Raw genomic sequence first — 21551 nt, forward strand, 5'->3', positions numbered from 1 at the left:
AGTCTTATGTTCCAATCCCCTCTTCAACTCTAGAATGAGACATAAGTTAAAAGCCTGAAGGACTGTGGAGCAGAGGTAATATTTTACTTCTACTTACAGTGGAAAGTCATACAAGATAAGAGTAATGAGTTGATCATGTATGTGGAGATGAAGGCAAGAATGTATAAATTCATAAGGATTAGATTTAACTGCAAAGCACAAATAAGTGGCTTAAACAAGGTAGAGATTTATTTGTGTCTCCAAAAGAAGTCTGGAAGTAGACTGTCCAGGACTGGTATGGTGGTTCCATGCTCATCACAGATCCCAGCTTCTTCTGTCTTCCATCCTGAAGATCATCTCATGCTCCAAGATGGCTACTGGAGATTCAGCCACAATGTCCACATTTCAGACAAGAAAAAGCCAGATAAGTGTTTAGAGAAGCACACAGGATGAGCCTCCCAACAGAGCTAGCTCATTGAAGGAACTTTCCTGGAAACACCACCAAATGACTTCTGCTTATACCCCCTTAGCAATTCTTAACTGCAAAGAAGAGCAGGAATGCAGTATTTTAGCTGTTCACATTGTCATCCTCAATAAAATATGCGTTCTGTAAATGTAGAAGGAATAACAGATATTGGGTTGCATATTAACAATGTTTCTTTTTTCTTTTTTTTTCTTTTTTAACGACGTTTCTCATTTTCTGTATTTTACAATGCTTTGACATCTTGGGGCCGGGCAGACCCTGGGAGGGACTGTCCCCACCCCACCCCCAAATGTTAGCTAATTCCTAGAAATAGTAAAGGACTTGCCCACGAGCATGCCTTTGATATGCACACCAAGCAATCCTGAGCTCCTACCCCTCATTAGCCTCCTTTCATCAGGCTCCTGCAGTCCACACACTATCCCTCTGCCTGAAATGATCCCAGGGCCACGTACCCGACAACTAGGGACCACGCCTATTACCCACTGCCTGCTGAAATGTATTCAAACTGTCCAATCCTAAACTTGCTCCCTGCTCTCCTGTCTCACCCACTCCTTCCCCAAGAAAACAATAAAAGCTCTGACGCACGCTTTGCCCTCATTCCTTCTGCCTCCTGACCTGCCCTGCTGCCTCCCCGTGTGGTCCTGGAGTGGTGTGTCGCATGCCCTCCTCTTGAGAACTATAAGTAACAAACTCTTTCTTCAAAGGCAGCTGGCTCTGTCTGTCATCATACCATTCCTGATTAAAAACAAATCCCAGGTACATCATAACAGGTAGGCAACTGGAAATATTTCCCACAATATGGTTTTCCACAACGGGGAGCTGGAATTGTGGCAACATTTGAAAGTTATCTCACAAAAATCTGCTTACAATGCGTTTGGCAGAAGAAAAAGTCAGTTTGCCTCAGCATCTCTTCTGAGCACCAGAGTTATTTACCTTCACCCTCCCGAATATAAGCTAGGAAGTCTACAATTCAGCCATTTTCAAAACTAAACTCATTAACTTCCCTCTTCTCAAATCTGCTGCCACATCCGAGCTCCTTAGTCTCTAATAAAATGTCGCCATCTACACAGCTGCCCAAGCAAAAGCTTCAAAATTACCTTCTGATTGCCCTTTCTCTTACCACCAACACCTGTTCCGTCACCACTAGATCCTGGGCAGGAGCTATGTGTTCCCAGTATCTCCAGCCGAGCCTAGCACAGGATCCGGCACTTAGTTGATACGCGATGATTCAGTCCATGTGAATCCTAAATGTCCCTCATGTCACCTCGCATCCCCACTTCACCAACCTGTCCAGGCTCATTCAGTAGCTTCCTAACTACCTCTAGGCTTTCCTCCTTCTAACCCTTCAACTGTTTTGACGGTTCTTTCTAAAGCACAATTCCGATGAGATGTCCATGTTTTAAAACCTTCTATGGCTCCCCATTGCCAAAGTCCTCTGCAAGCTTTCAATGCCCTCTACGATCTAGCCTCAAACTACTTTTCGTGTTTTATCTTTTATTGCTTCATATGTTTTCAACTTTCTGAAACTCGGTTCATGCTGTTTCCTCTGCTGAAAACAAACCTAACTATTCTCTTCTGTGCCCCACAGGACTTTGTTTCCACCATGAGTAGAGTGTTCCTCACACCGTATCACACTTGACTACACAGGCTCCTGCTTTTATCTTCCCCACCCGACCCCCACCATCCTACACTGTGCGTTCCTTCAATGCAGGAGTCCTGTTACATGCATCCCTACATCCGGGCTGTATGGATGCATGGCATATAGCAGGTGCCCACATGGCTTCTGAGTGTAAAAAGATGCCCAGGTTAATTGTAAACAGCCACAGAAGGTTAACAACAAACCAAAGGAAAAAAGTGACCGAAGTGGAATATGTGCTCAGTAATCCACGGATGTTAATAACACAACAACAAAAAGGTCAGATACAATAAACTAAAATGAAAATGCTCTAAGTACCCCATGAGACTTGTGAGATGGGAACAGGGACTGAAACAGAGATACACCTTGTTTAAAATAACTGCAACAGTAACAGTAGCCAGTATGTATTGAGCACTGGATTCCATTACTATGTGCTAAAATAAGGGAGCACTGGATTCCATTACTATGTGCTAAAATAAGTGAGCTACATGTATTACTTATTGTCTTCTTCATAGCAGGCCTAAAAAAGTAAGACTACTATTATCCGTTTTAGTCAAAGAAAAACAAAACAGCAAAAATCAAAGGCATGGAAAGTTAAGGAACTCACAAGCGTTCACCCAGCTACTCTGAGTGAAGCAGAGATTCAAATGCAGGCTTTCTGACCACACACCCTTAAGTGAACTATTATGAAAGACCATCTTTTTTCCAAATGACAGGAACAGCAGACAAACTAAAAAAATGTCAACATGCGCACCTATATGGACAAACAGGACCCTGAGGTCCAAAGCATGGCCGAGCGCTAATGGATTAAGAGTAAAGAGAGAGAAAAAAAACTTTCAATATGATGGATGCATGATTCTGACAGCTCAAAAAGCCAGTCACACACCATCCTGTCACAGACTGTGGCACTAACACAGAGACCAAGTATAGTGGTTTTGAGAGAAGATTTCAATGTTACTGGTGCCTGCCAAAAGTCACTCTAAAAAGTGAGCCTGACAAATTCCTGAACAACCTTCCTGACAATTTCAATGCTCAGCAGGAAGGAGACAACTGTAGGAAACAATGAAAGAAGCAGAGGCTCTGAACTTATTTTAACCAGTAAAGAGACACTGCTTGATAAAAAGCAAGAGGAATATGTAAAGATAACCTGGTAGAGAAATTAACTGTGACTTGTCTTCCCGTGGGACCATCAGACTGAAAACAAGGAAGAATAAGGAGGTAGAGCTACTTCCCCCTCACTTGTAATTCTCCCCCCAACCAAAACCTATGAAGTACTGAACTCCCGGTGTGATTCAGATGCAACTTGCACAGGGCACTGGTCAGAAGTCAGCAGTGGGGGTTCCGATTACGTAGGGCCATCGGGAGTGAGAAGGCACTAGGAAGGAGGCTGTGGGCAGAAAGCAAAATGCAAACCTCACATACCCAAGTTCAAACCCCAGGTGTGCCTCTTACAAGCTGTGCGACTTTGACATGTCTCTTAACCTCTCAGTTTCAAGTTTCCTCACCTGTAAAATGGGAATAATACTGCCTTCTTCTTCTTAATAGTTACACAAGACACTGATAAAAAGCACTTAGCTCAGGGCCTTGTGTGCAGGTGGTAAGCACACAATGAATGTCAGCCATTAATATGATTACTGTTACCTTGTAAGGTATTTCTCTATAACTCATTAACCTTGGGATTACCTCTCATTTTCTACAATGATTTGCTTGCTGTCACTCCCACCAACCTTCAGGGCGTATAATGCAAACCCTGACAACAAAATAAGTAAAGTGATCCTGCCCTCATTTTCATGTCAATGTTTCAGTGCAGTCCAACTGAACCACACATTTACAAACCCCTAAAACGTCACTGTGCTAGGCTGAGCTGGACACAGGCAAAAGGGTAGCCTGGGTAAAAGACAACACTGCCTTCAAGAATTACACAGTATCTTTTGGGAACAATGAGAAACTACCATTAATTTCCCCTAAATGAGCTACAAAGATTAGGCTCAAACCCAGTTGCCAATGACATAATCCCCCAAACAGCCGCAGAAGCAAGTCTTTGGTGTTTTTGGGTGTCTTTGGACTAATCGATCATCCAGTGATCTTTAAGAAATGGGTGACTCGAGATCCCTAGTACGACTTTCATTTCATGGAACTCGCTTTGAATGATCTGAGTATTTTATTGCCTATGTTCTAAATGTATAGATCCTCAGTAAAAGTGGTTTCATATTAGACACTAGTCTATTTGCTCTTTTTAAAGTGGGCATATATACATTACTAATAAGAAAAAATATCAAATTGTACACTAAATATATGCAGTTTACTGTATGTGAATTATATCTCAATAAAAATTCTTTAAAAAAATAAATAAAAATGAAGTGGGCATAAGCTTAAAAAAAAAAACAAAAAAAAAACAAAACAAAAAAAGAAATGGGTGACTCTCCGAGAACTGCACTTCACAGGTTGGTCTTTAAAGTCAGCCATTCTGGGTTGTGTACGTTATTAAGAGGAAAATACAAGGACATAAGAAGAAAAAAGAGATAAGTGTCTAAGCATTAGATGCTAAGACACAGATAATGGGGGAGAAAATGCATGAAAGGATATCCTGTTCACCTCTAGCACATGAAGTGGTACTAGCTTAATGTGAACGAGAGCAAGCCTGGCTTGGAAATAATGGAAAGATTTTTTTACCCCCCAAAATGTAAACAGCTTTATTTACTTTTTCTTATTATAAAAGTAATACATACTCATTGCTTAAAAAAAAATAAAGAGTATATAAAAGTGTAAAGGAATAAGGAAAATCACACATAATCTTTCCATTCAGAGATCATAAAAACATTTTGATTTTTCTCCTTCCAGACTTTTCTAAGTATATATTTATATCAATTACTTCTTTTTCAAATATGGGATAATACCGCACATGCTGTTTGATACTTTTTCTCCCACACTTCCATGTATCATGCTCATCTTTCTACCTAACACGGAATCCCAAAATCAAAGTCACAGGGCAGTTTTCTGCAGGTACATTCCCTGCCACCGTAAGAACATGAAAAAAGGAAATGCAGGACACAAGCCTCAGACCAGAAGACCCCTGCGGTCTGTTACTGCGATCGGATTCTACACACTTACTCTCCAGCCTGGGAACAGCAGGTTTCTCAGCCGATGGGGCTGCCTGCGGGGGAGGGGAGAGTTCATGCTCCCACAGCCCGCCTGGTCATGGACACGAGTCTGCAGAATCACACGTCCACTGAGGCCTCCGCACTGAACACCTGATTCTGAAAGCCCGGCTGCCCAGCCTCAGAGCCTCTCAAGCAAGCTGCAGCGGGAGTCTGCACAAGAGCCCCTCCCTCGGCTCACAGGGATCCTGGAGGACACGCTCTTCTGCCCCTGCGTCCTGACTCAGAATCACTGGGGGTTGGTAATTAATCTGTTTGGTTTACATGTCACTTTCCCAAAGCACAGATTCATCACGCAGTTTAAACAGGAATACTAATCTGCACAACTTCTCACAACTTTGAAAGAGCATAAAAGTACCTTTGCTGAGGAAAAAATTAAAAGTTGCCCAAAAGACAAATTTTATCTACTTTACAATTTTGCTTAAGGAATGGGGCGTAAAGGAGTGAGGACTACATCACTAGACAGTTTCAATGTGGGAACTCAGAGAGCTGACTTAATATGCTGATTAATGGTCCCAGCTACAGGAAAAAAAGAAAAGAGAAAGACAGTTGAAAAAAAAATTAAAATTAAAAATAAATAATGATAGCTGATATGAGGAAAGAGTAATTAATTTTCTGCTGTTCCTGGGCAAAAGGATGAAGCTAAGGAACTCCACAGGACAAAGTGCTGCTGATATGTGCAGAAAATACCTTAAAACAGAAAGCCAAGGGTCCATAAAATAACGTGTGAATTCTGAACCTGTTAAAGTCCAGCAGGATCTAAGCTACAGTCCACACCACACTCTCAGGCAGAGGGGAAAGGACATGTAAAAGTAAAAAATGCATTAAAAACTGAGCTTGTTTTATATAATCTTTACTAGTAAATTATTAGTACTCTGATTTTCAGGATCTTACAATAAAAGTAATTGTATGTACACAATTGTACACAGTATGTAAATCAAGATACCATGTAGAAAAATAAAAGGAAAATGTCATACCTGGGGCACTGACCTAGAAAGGCAATGTCAAAGGTTGTTTAGGGGACTCCCCTAAGAGCTCTGGATGAGACTAAAAGGACAGAGAACAGGGGTTTAGAAAGACAGAAAAACAGTGAAACCAGAGCCCCTGTGTCATCACCTGGAGATGAGCTACTTCATTCCTAGTCACACTTTCAGACCTTTACTCTTGGTAAACTCTGTTTCACAAACGCTACTAGTGAAACTGTCCAAAAACAAAAGATGTGAATAAGGTAGGTTAGTCTTGAAACTATTTAGGTTACATACGAACAACTGTCCAGCAAGTTCCTTCAATTTGGACTAAAGCTTATATCCCATTGGGATCATTCACGAGTCAACGTTTAGTTTATTGCCTATTCTGTGCCAAGCACTAGAAGATACAGTCCTTGCCTTCTAGTCTGTACACCAAACCGATAAGGAAATCAGCATTGACAACCATGGGATGTATACTTATACATAAAAACCAACTCTTAAAGAATAAACAACTAGTGAATACCGTAACAGAGGTTAATGACATAAGGTTAATAACACAAAAAGGTGAAGGAGAGCGACAGTCAGGAAAAATATTATCACTCATTTTACATAAAAGAGTGATTTAATTTAATTCTTTAATTCTTGTCCTTAGAAACTATAAAGACTATCATGACTTGGAAATGAGACTATACCAAACAATGGCCAAAGAAGAATCGTCCATTCTATGCCTTCTCTTTCATCTGTTCACTCAGAAATATAATGTTATCTGTAAAGAAGCCAAAGCATAAATGTTATTTTCAGAACGTTTTCTCCATCTCACTTAAACATTCACCTCTACCACATACATATTTTAGTGCTGCTCACTGAAAAGACTTCAGACAATTTCTCAAAATATTATGTTCTTGCTATACTGCTTGCTATGTTCTTGGAAGGTATATACAATCGGCATAATAGAGCTAAAAGCTGGGCTTCAACTGTTTATCAACAATTCAGACCTTGGGAGAAAAGGTGGGATGCTTCTCGTCTTCCCCAAAGATAGCTAAGGTCTTCTCAGCAATAATTGTCTACAAAAGAGCTAGTCACAAATTTCGATGTGTGCAATGCTCAGACAGATGCCATTAAACCATCCTCACACAGAAAAGGATCACGGCATCACATTCCACATGCTGGAGGGATGCAGGAAGGGCAGGGTCCAACATACAGTGCCATCAGTACAGAGAAATTTATGTTTTTTAAGTCTGAACACTCATATAGAACACATTTTACTTTTAAATTTGAAAACAGAATGGGTTTTATATATTCATTCTTGCGAAAATTTTTATTAATCAGTATTTCAGAGAGAACATTTTTATCCAAAAACATCAGATATTGCTCTTAAAATGTACGGAAAGTTTAGGACAAGCAAAGAAAAAGTAGTATCTGATACAACACTGAAAGATCTACATTCTTTAAACTTTAGAATCATTAAAAAATGGTTATTATATAATAACTGAATATTTATTCATGACTGTAGTCTTCTAAAACTAGAATATTTTGGTACTGAATGATTATTTCAGAAGAGATTAGCAGAATGACATCACTGTGTAGAGAAACAAGACTGCCACCTGCTGGTGGTTATTTTTAAGTTACACTCATCCAAAGAAGAAAAGAATATGGCCATAAAACAGATCAGCCAAATTAAACTCTATTCCCTTCCATTCTAATATCACTAAAGACCTGTTTAATTTTACTACTAGCCATAAACCTATGTTAACTGCTTAGTCATTCATGCTAGTGAATACTAGTGACAAGAAAAAAAAAATGGCAGAAAATCTGAAATGTTTCTTTTTGGCCTGGTTTATAACAATTTGCACAATCCAAAATTTGCCCTCACAATACGTTTACAGTGGGACTATGAAAGTGTTACATGCTTCATAAACATGTGATCAACAGAGATTTTAAAATGTCAATTATTTCATCAGAAAGCTTGATCTTCCACTGCTGAAATCACAGCTGTAGTCCTGTACCATATGCAGGTCTGGAAAAAAATTTTTGAATAGGTAGATATATCTGGAGACTTGACCCAAAGAGGAACAGGGCAGGCAGGAAGCAATTTACTGTCAAGACCCTCAAGAATTATGAAAGCAAACTGGTCAGAAAGAACCTCGTCTAAGGTTTAATAATGAGGGTGGAAGATACCTATGTTGGTTTTCAATGTCAATATACTTTCAAAGAAAGCAGTAAGAAAATACATGACTATTATTTACAACAATTTATCAATATGGCATAGTAGTTAAGACATGAACTCTGAAGCAAGTGAAAAGAGAAAGATAAAAGGAAAATCTGTCCATTAGGAGACTTAAGTTGTCAGACTTTTAGCCTCCAGAAATGTGAGACAAATCATTTCTGTTTAAAAAAAAAAAAATGAGAGACTTAAGATACATAAAAACCACGTAATATAATGTATGGACTGATATTTATGAAGCAGTCAAAGAAATTTCAATACTATGACATCTGGTAAAAAAAAAATTAACAATAATTTCTTAATATTGTGTGATAATAGCACTATAGTTATGTTTTAAAAATGAATCCATACCTTTCAGAGACACCTACTGAAATATTTACAAATGATATAATATAAAGTTTGAGATTCACTCAAAATAATCCAGGTAGAGGAAAAGGAGGCTTGGGCATAGATGAAATAATATTGGCCATCTGTTGATACTGTTGAAGCTGCACGATGGGAGTTTTTGCTTTTTACTCTTCCCTCTCCTTTTGTGTATGTTTGACATTTTCCATAATAAAAAAATTAATTTTTAAATGTTATCTAATTTGGGCATATCTTCATAAATACTGAGATACTACTATAACAAAAGTTCTTTTATTCCCACCTACTTATTTATCAAAATAAGGTTTCTCAGGTTTTATATCGAGAAAATAACAAGAGAACAGAATGAATGTGTAACAACTATTTTAGAAATTTATCCAAAGGTAAAAAACGTATCATCTATCTCATTAAGATACATTTTCAATAAAATTGTAGTTTTTATACTTATATACTAAAGCTGTTTTGGTGAATTATGCTCTAAAGACAACTGTAATGACAACCCATTCAAGGAGAAACCTAACATTTGGAGCCTCACTGTTGCAGGATTTTATTTAATATTTTAAAATTTCGGTTTAGGTATGTACTTTTGTTACATTTAATAGCATGAATAATAAAATATTCTTGACTACACAATATATTATATTAAGATACACTTCTCAGAAGAAAATGCAATTGAAAAATAAGTTCAGAGAAAAGGTATAAAGTGAAATTTCAAAATGTTGAAGTTTGTATCTTTTTTAATGACGATGGATATCAAATAGCTATAGTATTTAGATCCATTAATACCTTTAAGAGTAACATAATTTTATACTGAAAAAAATTTTTGAACCTGTCCAAAGGAGTATATTGTTTTCAAAACTCTTGTAGAATTTTCAGAAAAGTTTGAAAACTCTGCTTCAGAGCATATCTTCTTAACCTCTTTTAGGCTTCATGTGTCCATCTTTACTATGTTCTTTTGTATTTCATTTAATGAGAACAATAGGAATTTAAAACAAAATCATCATGTTAAGTACCAAACAGGTTCTGAACAAACCTGCACAAATGTCTAATGCCCCTGACATGAGTGTAACTCTGTCTTGGCACATGCTTTTCCCTGTTTAGGCACTTCCTTCAAAGACACTAGAGTAAAAGTTTTCTAAGTCCAAACAATAAGTACTGGCATAGACAGTTCAACTGATAACTCTAAACTTACTTGTGAACTAAAACTGTGAGTACAGAGATAATTTTCTAAAGGCAGAGATAAATGCAGAAACTAGGAGCAAGCCCACAAACCCCACTTGGAATCCTCCAGGTGAGGTGCCTTATAATCTCATTAGCCTCAGGTACAGTTACAACCTAGCCAAGCTTTCAAAACAGGAAAGAAGAAGAAAAAAAAAAAGAATGGCTATTATCACAAGAGCCTTACCAGCTATAATCGTTGTTGCTTGTCGTCTCACATTATTTTTATCCGTATATTCACCATAGTCTACTTTCCCTTCCACATAAATCCGAGATCTGATATAAATAAAATTTACAGTTTTTAGTCTAGAGATTCCGATGTATTTTACAGCAGAGTCAGGTCAGAGAGGGTAAGTACACACTAAGGATGAGATAGATAATCACATATAACCTCATTTTCACTACCACTTCTCAAAATTGAGAAGAGCACTGAAACAGGGAGTGCCCTTGTGGCCTAGAGGTTAGGATTTCAGGCTTTCACTGCCGGTGCCCAGGTTCAATCCCCAGGTTCAATCCCTCGTCGGGATTGAAATGACTTCCCACAAGCCACATGGTGCAGCCAAAAAAGAAAAAGAGTACTGAAAAAGAATGTATCCACAGCTTGCCTCTCCTAGGAAGAAGAACAATGTTTTCGTCTTGGCTAACTGTGGTCCTTATAGAAGTTTAAAAAAAAAAAAGCCAACCTTAAAACCAAGAAAATGAAGAGAAACCTAGTGGCATCCTTTAAAGCTCTATGATTGATTTCCAACGTGTTATTTTCCATTACCTTTGATTTTGGATTCTCTAACAGATTTGTTGACTTTTTCACTTATTTTTTAGTTCCTTTCTACAGTGAGGTTCATGAGGACTTAGATAATTAAAATGCAAAATACAAGTTTTCAGCTTAGCGTTTCAGAGTTAATTACTAAGATTATTCTGCACTCTCTAGAAGGCTGATCTAGAAAACAACTGTAACTCTGATTTTAAAGGGTAGAAAATGGCCATAATGGCACCAATTTTCAGAGTCTAACACCACCAAAAATGCACAATACAGAAAGTACACAAAACTGGTAAAATGACTGGGGGCCAAAGGGAACAGTCACCTACAGATTCATCAACTGGTAGGTGAAATTACAGACATTTTCCTTGAGATTTCCTCTGTATTGATGTGTGTAAACACGTACATAGTATACATACATGACAATGAAGGTACATAGGAAGAAAAGGTATGCAGCTGATTTTAAAAAAAGAAATTTTAGTTACTGCTGAAATTATTTTTCATGCAATGTTTTATTTCTATAAAACAAGTATGTTTCTAAACGTACTACGACTACAACTGCTGTTAAACACATCCTTTTGTCCTTCTGTGGGTTTGGAAAAGACACTTTTTTATACATAATCAATCCAAGCATTCCAAAAGGCAACTACTAAGCCTATATAAAATTATCAAATATGAAATAACTGCTGTGAATGTTACCATAATACCTCACTGTGTCAGACACTCCAGACCCTCTGTTAGGCCGTCATGTGGATGCCAAGAGGCAAGACACCCGCCGTCAACCCGCGTCAGGACTCCTGGCTGTGGCAGTGTGGGAACTCCTAGAGCACTGCTGCACCTGCTCACATGGCACTCAGTACCCTCTGCCTTCTCTCTTACCTCATCAGCTCTATGTAAGTGCACACCCTATTTGCCCTAAATTATAAGTTCTTAAAAGGCTAAACCATGCTAAAACCTTGAAATTAGTCACATATGGCAATGCACTATGTATACAGTATTAAGCACTGAATAAATACCTCTTGGGTTAATACAGAGTAATCAGTGGTACTACATAAATAAAGAAGCTACACAGTCCATGAGAACACGTTACCAGTTTTTTAAACCATTCAATTTGTAAGATCCCTTTTTCCTCAACTTACCCCTTTTTCACATACTGATACGCCACATCTCTGAGGCCTGGTCGGAATACTGAAATTCTGTGCCACGTTGTCTTTTGACTGACATCACCTAAATCACAAGAATAGGGAATGTGGTTACAAATGCATAAGACAAATGCCAAAGGACAACACGTCCAGCAAAACCAATGCCACAATTTCTAAGAGAACAGAACAGAATTAGAGAAGATCCTTTCTAAAAGTATACAATTAAATAATCCACAATAAATAATGTCTACTTACTGCTGATAAAATTATACTCACCCATTTGGTATGTTTCACTTTCCCCTGATCGCCACATCTCATTTGTTGCTAGAGAAAATATTGTGACTGGGTTTTTTCCTTCTACCTGTCTCATGACAGGATCCTGACCTACTCGACCAAGTAACTGCACACGATTCAAAGCTGAAAGGCAATTTGTAGGCAAAATGAGATTGAGAAGAAATGTGCAGAAGAGGAACAGCTACAAACACTTACTTCAACTTCAGTCTTGGCACTAAGCAAAACCCAAGTTCTAAAAGGTCAGAAAATAAATTGAAGGGGCAAATTAAGAGTGGTTGGGGGGGCGGAGGGAAGAGAGTTGGCAAGAAAGGAGAAAATATTCATAGCGGAAGTAGTCCCACAAAACAAACATCAAGCTCTTTATCTAAATTCTTCTTTTAAATACCTTAAAAACATTTTTAACTGTCTGTATGGTTAAACAAACAAATCTGAGATCTGAAAATGTTTATAAATACATGCGACTATTTCTGTGAAGCAACAGCTTTCACAAACATTCACTACCTCAGCCAAATAGCACATACCCTTGGAAGACTTAGATAACCAAACAGGACTCAAGGAAGTTCTTTGGCAGGAAAGTGACAACAAGAGTGAGTAAGAACTGACTAATAAAGGAAGAAGGGCCCAATTCATGCGAGGCTCCTGCAGCCTGATGGGGCAAGGCCAAGATCAGAGAGGCAAATACGAGCCAAGAGCATGTTGATTCACAGATTATAACCCAATGCACCTCTTCTCAACACATTTGAGAATATTAGCACATTGCTATAAATAACATACTGTAAACCTGAAAATCAGCTACTACTTACATCTTTCGAGAATCAAATTGCTAGCTGTTTCAGACTCATGTCTTACAAACTGATGAAGCACCTAAAGTGGAACAAATGAGTAAAATGGCTTTAATTTGGGGGGAAAGGCAAATGCAAACAGAAGACACGTCCACCCCTGGTCACCATCTAGTCAGCAGCTCCTATGGCATATGTCCGCAGAAGACGAGAGGTGCACCCATCACACAGAGCCAGGAGGACCACCTAAGGGCAGCCTACTGGAGAAGCCCACAAGTGCAAAGGAGGTACTACAGAGTCCACCCAAGAGAGTTCATTTACAGTTCTCTCCTACTTCTTCTGTGGCAATCTTCCTGATTATAGTGCTTCTGTGTTTGCACACAAAAGGTAAATACACACACGTTGGAAAAAGTCATGCTTTCGAGAGACCAAAGAAAAAAGTCTAAGATAAACAAACATGGTTCTTTGATAAAGGACAAAGATATGCCTGTCCAAATTGTTCTGTCAGAGAAAGGGAGTCACTGCCTTATAACAGCAGCACTCAATGATAACAACAGCTATCACTACTGAGTACCAGATAAGTGCTTTTCCTCCTATCAATTAATCCGCAGAAGAGATCCATCAACTATGTAAAATTACCACCAATTCATAGATGAGAAAAATGAAGTTCAAAGAGATAGAGTAATTTGCCCAAAATCCTACAGGAAATAAGTGGCAAGTCATGCCTCGAACCAGGGCCATCTAACCCCAGGGCTGCTGCTTTTCCCACTGCCCTCTGCTGCTTCTTTAAGGACATTCTGTTTAAGGGCTACCGACAAGATAAGAGGACACATTACTGGGAACATCAGTGGGTTCAGAGAGCTAACCATTACATCAGAGAAACGTGTCAAGTGGTGGCACTGTGAATATACAGTATATAGCTACGAGAATGAGTCAAAAACTATCCGCACTGTAGAATTTCTACAGCCAGAGGGCCGATAATTTTCGACTCACCCTCGTACCAATTAAAACAATACCTATTCCAGGGGTACCTTAGGCTGTGGAATCCTAGCACTATGTCTGCAGGCAGAGGGTGAGAAAGAAAATAAAAATGTGAGCTACAACATATTAAAGATCAAACTGCTGACTGCTACCTGTGTCATGATTCTAGAAATGTACTAATCTGAGTGCTCAGATGAGCCAGAGCTCGTAAGTTTTATGGAATAATAGTTGTCTCATTGGGGCACACAAAAATCAAGACCTACTGGAGAAGAAGAAACAGGGAAAGAATTATTTAACTGGGATAATTTTTTAAACTAAACTTTTAATTTTTTTATATCTAGTTTTAAAGATATCTTAGTACTGTAGAATTGTGTATTAAGACAGGAGTAACTTGTCCATGTTTCACATTTCAACACATTAAAAAGTATATACTTTAAAAGCACATATAAGTTAAAGTACAGATTCAAGAATACAGGGTCAATTCTATAGCAGGGTGGGGGAGAGGTGAACAGGTTTCATAAAGGAACTGATTCTTCCTTATCTTAAAATGAGAAGAGAAAGATGTTATAAAGGAGACTCTATAGAACTCAGTGCCCAAATGAGGTAAGTGAGGAAAAAGGGGTCTAGGCCGACTCAAGGCTGGCTAGACTGACTGAAGAGATTAGGTGAGGAGTCTGATTGGATGAAATGAGAAGGAATTTTGGACACAGTAAATTTGTGGTGATGTTGAGACTTCACCTGCTCTCCTCAGCACAAGGAGATGGTGGGGGTGGGGGAGGTAGGTTAACAACACAAGAGGTAGGTGGTCGAAAAGAAACCACGTCTTATTAAAAAAAAAAAATTCTCATAGTCTTTAGGTCAATAACGACTTTAAATGCTAACTGGTCTAAATGCAAGTAACGTGTTTTAAAAAGTAACTACTCCCATTATATATGTAAATAAACTAGAAAAGTTGTGTTTTGCTTTAGTACACATTATCTATACAAGTAAAATCTGTTCCCAACCCTCATATCAAATAAATACACATAAGGGGGGTGGAGCTCAAAGGTCTTTCGCCACTGCAGGCGAAGGCCTAAAGAGATATATCACTATGGCTTATACACATCTTAGCACTAACATGGAGAGGTGATTACCTGTACTACAGGTCTTCGAAACATGGCTTCTACTTTCTCTTCTGCCAATCTAATCTTTAGCCTTTTCCTGAAAAAGAAAAGAGATCAATAAAAATCCTATAGCAAGAACACGAATACACTAAGTCCTAAAATCCTAACTGCAGTCATGACTTCTATACAATCTACCTTGCGACCATAACACATCAACATCCCTGCACAACAGACGAGAATTCCCTCCCGCTTGCAAAAAAACCTCGCACCTGTAAGTCTTTTTGAGCCCCTTTAACTTCCTCTTCCTCCAACCCATACCAAAAAAATTCTGATTCTATCCCCATTCCATTCCACCATTTTCTCAAATTTTATTATAATGCAAGTTTCCTTCGGGCAGGGATTCGTCTGATTTATTCACTGTTCCATTCACTACTCCTAAAACAGTTCCTAAGACATAGTAAGGGCTCGATAAATATTAAAATGTTATCATGGGGCTTCAATCTGAAAAGCGTTGCTGCAAAAACTACTGTCTCCAGCCCCGTCAGCAAAGACCAAGGAGACCCCTGGGCTTCGCCGCCTCACCGCGGAGATGTGCGGGCGCCCTTTCTCAAAAGTGACGCTCCCAACTAACAACATAAAGGGCTTGGGAAGTGCGACGACACCACGGGGTCCTCTGCACGCGTGGGAAGAGAAGGGCCAGACAGCAACCGAGCACCACCTCCCGCACCCACGCAGAGCCGTACGCACACCTAACGCAGCACTCACGCCCTCCGCCCTTTCTCCCTCCCTCACCTGACGCTCCGGCTCCGGCAGCCTCCGGGCAGGAAGTCACTTCCGGTTGCTGCTGGGACTCAAGACTCGCGAGAAGGCAGAAACGGAAATTCCACTACGTGCGTCGTAGAAATGCGGCCGGCCGGCGCCGCGGGAAACACGCCCCCTTAACGCGGTAGTTCCTAGAGCTTCCTTCCTGAAGGGAGCAAATGCGTCAACGCCGCCAAGTGGTAAGTTAACCTGATTTCAAGTTTCTAAAGAAATGAAATGACTATTTCAAGAGGTGCCCGGCCCGGCCCGGCCCGGCCCAGCCCGAGACTCAGCAAGGTGCGCGAAACAGATAGCTGCGCCTGTGAAAAAAACTAGGAACGTTCAGGCCTCCAAAAGCAAGAAGAAAAAAAAATAAACAACGACAGCAACAAACAAACAAAAACATAAGAGAGCCAAAAGCGCAAAATTTAAGGGTCACCAAAAAAATGGAAATCAAAATAAATATTAACGCAGTATTTTCAAAAGTCAGAATCAAGGCGAAAAAAGTCGTGAATAAAATATGAAAATTTGTATTAAATACAGTATCTGAGCCAGTTAGGATCCGAAGGCACCGGGAGAAACGTGTGCCCCTATATACAAGTTTTTATGTTTGGGGGGGCGGGGGGTGAAGGGGACGCTGAGACGAAGCGAGAGAGTAGCACAGACATATATATACTACCAACTGTAAAATAGATAGCCAGTGGGAAGTTGTTATATAACAAAGGGTGTTCAACTCGAGGATGGAAGATGCCTTAGGGGACTGGGAGGGGGAGGATGGGGGGGACTCGAGGGAGGGTGGTGGGGGAGTTGAGGGAGGGAGGGAATACAGGGATATGTGTATAAAAACAGATGATTGAACTTGGTGTAGCCCCCCCCAAAAAAATAATAAATTAATTAAAATAAAAAAATAAAATAAATAAAGGCTCTGGATTTTGCCCTGGGGCTAAAGGTACAAGTGGCAGTTCTATTTGCAAGAGAATTCCTGGTTTTGCATTTAGTCTGAGTTAAATACCATCCCAAACCATGTTGTGCTTTAAAAACTGAATACAAATCAGGAAGCAATTTGGAAAAACTTTTATTATAACCCACTATGAACTCTATCCAGAAGGCCAGATGTGCTCCTGCAGAAGTGAAAAAGTCAAGTGGTACAAATGAGGAGTACCCTTAGGCCTTAGAGTGTCCTGAGCTCCTGTGAGGGCAATCGTGGGCTTTTGATTTAGTTCCTGTATTTGGCCTTCTGAACACAGTGGGTGCCAAATAAACATCACTGACTGATGGAAAGACTAGGAGAGAAACTGGAGCTACTTGATGGTGGCAAACTTCTCAGTAGGAAAAGCTGGTCTATCCACTTGGACCCTCGGGAAGCAGTAGGGTTATGTGCCTACAGTGTAAGTTTGTGTGCGGCTCTTGTACTTTCTTGCTGTGTGATTTTGGACAGATAACTATTTTGAGCATCATTTCAATCTCCTGTGAAATAAAGATAATAAAGTTAAAAAAAATAAAATAAAATAAAAAATAAATAAATAAATAAAATAAAATAAAATAAAACTTTCCAAGAACATTAAAGTATTTGAAGAAATATCGAACATTTAAAAATGAGGTGTGTTAAAACTCACAAGATTGCTTTAAGTTTAAATATTTTATTTATACCAAGTTAGAATTTTACCTTCCTGGCTTTAATGGAAGTAAACTGATATTTTCAAAATCTACTTCTTTGCTTACTTTATTTCCAATTGCAAGAACTGCCATGCCTGATCATTTTTCTGGAGGAAGTGGCATTAACTTCAGCTTAGTGATCTTGCATTTAGAATTCTGATACATTGTTCATTCAATATTTTTAAAATATTGCATTAAAGTGGCATTAATCTTGGGTTTCTTGGCACCCCTTAAATTTTGTCTCATTCCCCCTAGTACTGGCCTTGGTAAGGAAGAGGGGAATTGAGGCCCACAGATTGCAGAATACAGACCAAAGGGAGCCTCCCCAGCCTCTCGGTCACCTGGTCCTGGCGCTGTCCAGCTTCCGGAAAAGGTACCCTCCACATTATTCTAATAAGCAAATCTCCTCCTCAGGGCCCTATTTAAAACCTTTCAATGGCCCATTCTTGTACTAAAAGGAAGAAATACAAACTACTTCATGTGGTTTCCAGCACATACCTTAACCCACTCTTAGTAGTATGACTTACTAGTTGGTATATTTCTTGATGCTTACCTCTGTTTTACTTGCACCTTCAGATGTTTAGTCCTGGAAACATACCATGTTATACTTCCTCCAGGCCTTGCACAGGCATTAATCATCCCACATCCACTGTCTTACTACTGTAACATACTCTCTGATGATTTCCTATTTAAAAGTCATATTTCCACTTGAGCTTTGAGTCAAGTGAAAAACAAAATTCATCCTTTCCTTCAAAACCAGTTTCCCCTTCGAAGCTGGTTGTTTGTTTTAGTGGTACCGAGATTCTTCCAAACTTGAACTTTGGAGTCATCTTTGAAGCTTCTCCCTGATCCATTAATCCACATCCGATCACTTGGCCCTAAAAATTCTTCCTTCATTAGGCCATAAGTCGCTCCCTCTTTCTGTCCACAAACACTTTGTGGTAAGAAGTGTGGAAAAGTTTGTTTAAAAAAAAAGGCAGAAAGCAGCATACGAATTGAAAATAGACACACCTTTGACAAACTTTTATAACCTTATGAATAACATCTTGTGGAGAATCTGGGCTAATCTGAATTCTCTCAGGACAGGAATTACCAATACACGTTCTCCTTAGACTGTTGACTGGAGAAAGTTGCAAGTGCTGTTTTCTTTGGCAAAGAAAAGCATATTAAGATGTATAATGTCACGGGAGAACAGAGTTAAAACATTTTTTTCTGTTATCAAATAGATCCTCCTTCCCAATATGACACATACTTCAGCGTTGCTTTGCTCTGTCTACAGCATCAGAAATGTCCTTTCCCCATACTTTCAAAAATCTCAACCCAAATCGTCCTTCCTTTGTTCTCCCATTTCACTTTCTTTACATACTCAGTCTATCTTGTATTAGAACTTAAATGCCCATGAAGGTGCCTCCTCTTGCCCACTGACCGTGAGCTCTTAGAAGACAAGGACCTTGTTGTGACTATCCAGTTGGCAATTATGCTTTAAACAAGAACAGGCCACAGGCCAGAACAAAGAAGTAGAACCCAGAAGGATACTCAAATAGGCCTGAAATTAGAAAATTAAAAAACAAAAAAAAACCTGGAAGAGTACCTGAAATGTGTTTTGTGTTTTTGTTTTTGTTTTATTAAACATACCACTTTTACAAGAATCTACAGTTTGCATTTTAGTGAGGAATTCCTCAAAGCTCTGTATGGTGTGCAGGTACCTGCACACCCTCTTTAACATAAACTTTCTGTAATTCATTCATGGACCCAGCAAGGACCTTTCCAATGCTGAGAAGTGGTGAAAGCATCATGGCTTTAATCAGCTACCACTACCCCTGGCAAAAGTGGAATAATTCAGGGCTTTCATCCTTGGCAAAGCTGGCTGAGAAGGATACAGGTCATGTCTATCATATATGCCAAGGCCACAAAGTTATCTTTGGCCTTGCCCTTTTTTTCCTCCCCCAAATTAAAAGAAAGTCTCAGCTATAGGCATCACATGGTAGAGACCAGGGTTGGCAATGCTTTCTCACAGATAGGAAGCTTTGGACAATTTCGATGCTGTAGAAGGATACTTTAGATATTTTAATCAAATTTTCACTTTGCTGTTAAGTCAGTTTTTCCTCAAGCTGCATAATAACTGCTGGAAAATGACAGCACTTAGTACCTAAACTGATTACTAGCATGTTTTACATTGATTCAGACGCAATTTTAGCAATGCTCCACAGTTACTATGGCTTCTTTTTTGTTAAATTTTTAAAGAAAATCAACCTGACAGTTTTTATGCAATTCAAGATTGACATTATGGTTCACACAGAGATTTTTTTTAAAAGCCTAATTGTTCAGGCTGAAATGCTGACATTCATCTTTCAGTGTGCATCTTTCTACAGCTTTCGATAGTGTCTATAAATTGGTAGATGTGTTAGAGCTTCGTAAAGCACAATAGTGTTTCTTTATAAGATTTCTTTAACTGAAGATTATCTGTTGGCACCTTAATGTCAGCAATCATGTTTAAGTAACAGAACGTCATGACTGAGGATGGAGCTTCTTGCTGAGGCCAGGGGTCGACTTCCAACTGGAATGGAAGGGATTCAATCCCAAGCCCAGTGAAGATCCAGTGCCTCGCACGCTCAGTGTCCCTGTGGCTCCCTCTGTTCTCTTGGTGGCTTCCTGCTGCTGTGGAGCCCAGCAGAGAGACACGGAGAGAAACCCGCAGCTGGCGTCAGGTCCACTCAGGTGCTAGAACAGGCTTTGAGGAACACGATAGAGAAAGGGTCGCAGGCCTAATAGGCATCGTCAGTGCCTGAGAGGACAAGTGCAACCACAGACTTCTGGGCTATACATTGTGTGCTCTTAATAACATACTGCTTATAAATCGCAGTGCAGTCGACCTTGCACTGTACTGCTAAGGGACATGGCTCGTGTCAGGGAGGCAGGAGAAAAATTAACTCAGTTTTAAAACCTGAATAATCAACTATACTCCAATATAAAAAATTAAAAAACAAAACAAACAAACAAACAAACAAAAACCATGAGTACAGTGGGGGAGAAAAACCTGAGTAAAGACTTGTTTTTTTAAAATGCCAGCAGGCAATACAGACCACTAGACCCCACTTAATTGCATGGAAGAAATTGCTACTCCAAAACAGAAGAATGATGTGAGGGTTAGTTCAGTGGTTTATTCAATTTTTAAAACTTCTTAATTTGCTTTTAAAAATTAAGGGGAAAGAAGAAAACAAGACAGCCAAAAAGCCTACAAGCCATGAAGAGGCTAACGTCATTAATATGACACAACTAGGAGTTCTCAAATGCCTTTGTGACCAACACTGTTTTGTATCATAGCTTGCCCGTTATTAGCTTCTAGAGCTGTGAAGCTGGGCCTTAAAGCCAAAGCCCATTAGTACCAGCGTGTTGAATTCTCTCTCCTTTCTACTCATGGTTTCCAACATAAATTTCTCATTGTTAGTTACATATTTACAAAGAAGAGTGCTTTACTCATATTTGGCTTTGGACAAGATAAAAACCTTTATTTACAAACACTGTATTCCTTTAAAAATATATACAGGGTAACGGATTTGGATAAATACGATAAAATCACTGGAAGCAAAGCCAACTTCTGATAAAATGGAGGAGAAATCAAAGCCAGTTATAACAGTTACAGAGGGACAGCAAACCACATCAAATCTCCCTCGAACACTCTACCCAGTGTTTTGTTCCATAAGTTAACAGCCAGCTCAGAAATTTCAAGTTACGTAGAGTCTCATTTCCACCCACCTCACAGGGTGGTGAAGTCATTTACTTAATAAATATGATATCAGAGAAAGGGACCGTCTCCATTCAGAGAATACAGTAGAAAAACTACCTGCTCAGAGTGACTGAGGATTCTCTGAGGAGTAAAATCACCTGGGAAGCGTTGCTGAAATCCAGGGACGCTTTCTCATAAGCTGTTACCTCAACTCAAAACAAAATTGAATTCCTTTCTACTTGCCCAGAGAGTCCCTGGGATCCTTGGTAGGTAGGTAGGCA

At 39.4% G+C, this 21551-nt stretch overlaps 1 protein-coding gene across 8 annotated transcripts; it reads right to left on the reverse strand.

Annotated features, from left to right (window-relative positions):
• Window positions 1-212: 212 nt before the first annotated feature.
• On the reverse strand, window positions 213-15917 carry SSBP1 (single stranded DNA binding protein 1). 8 transcript variants are annotated; one of them, XM_057732440.1, is made up of 7 exons: window positions 15117-15183; window positions 13027-13087; window positions 12206-12346; window positions 11927-12014; window positions 10218-10306; window positions 6918-6991; window positions 213-353 (listed from the first exon to the last, which is right to left on the reverse strand). In XM_057732440.1, the coding sequence occupies exons 1-6, from the start codon at window positions 15138-15140 to the stop codon at window positions 6948-6950; spliced, it is 447 nt and encodes a 148-aa protein (XP_057588423.1). In that variant the 5' UTR covers window positions 15141-15183; the 3' UTR covers window positions 213-353; window positions 6918-6947. The 8 variants fall into 8 exon arrangements, with proteins under 8 accessions (XP_057588423.1, XP_057588422.1, XP_057588421.1 ...); XM_057732439.1 differs by having other exon boundaries at window positions 213-356; XM_057732438.1 differs by having other exon boundaries at window positions 213-586.
• Between the last annotated feature and the right edge of the window lie 5634 nt (window positions 15918-21551).

The sequence above is a fragment of the Hippopotamus amphibius genome, chromosome 4, assembly GCF_030028045.1.
Source record: "Hippopotamus amphibius kiboko isolate mHipAmp2 chromosome 4, mHipAmp2.hap2, whole genome shotgun sequence".
In the NCBI taxonomy this organism is placed as follows: domain Eukaryota; kingdom Metazoa; phylum Chordata; class Mammalia; order Artiodactyla; family Hippopotamidae; genus Hippopotamus; species Hippopotamus amphibius.

Excerpts from the sequence above, each read along its gene's own strand:
- SSBP1 (XM_057732437.1), bottom strand. The coding sequence starts at position 15,402 with ATGGGTTGGAGGAAGAGGAAGTTAAAGGGGCTCAAAAAGACTTACAG. Across the intron at positions 13,088-15,116 it reads TTCGAAGACCTGTAGTACAG|GTGCTTCATCAGTTTGTAAG; the intron begins GTAATCACCTCT and ends GTTCCACTTTAG. Across the intron at positions 12,015-12,205 it reads AAGTGAAACATACCAAATGG|GTGATGTCAGTCAAAAGACA; the intron begins GTGAGTATAATT and ends CTTGTGATTTAG.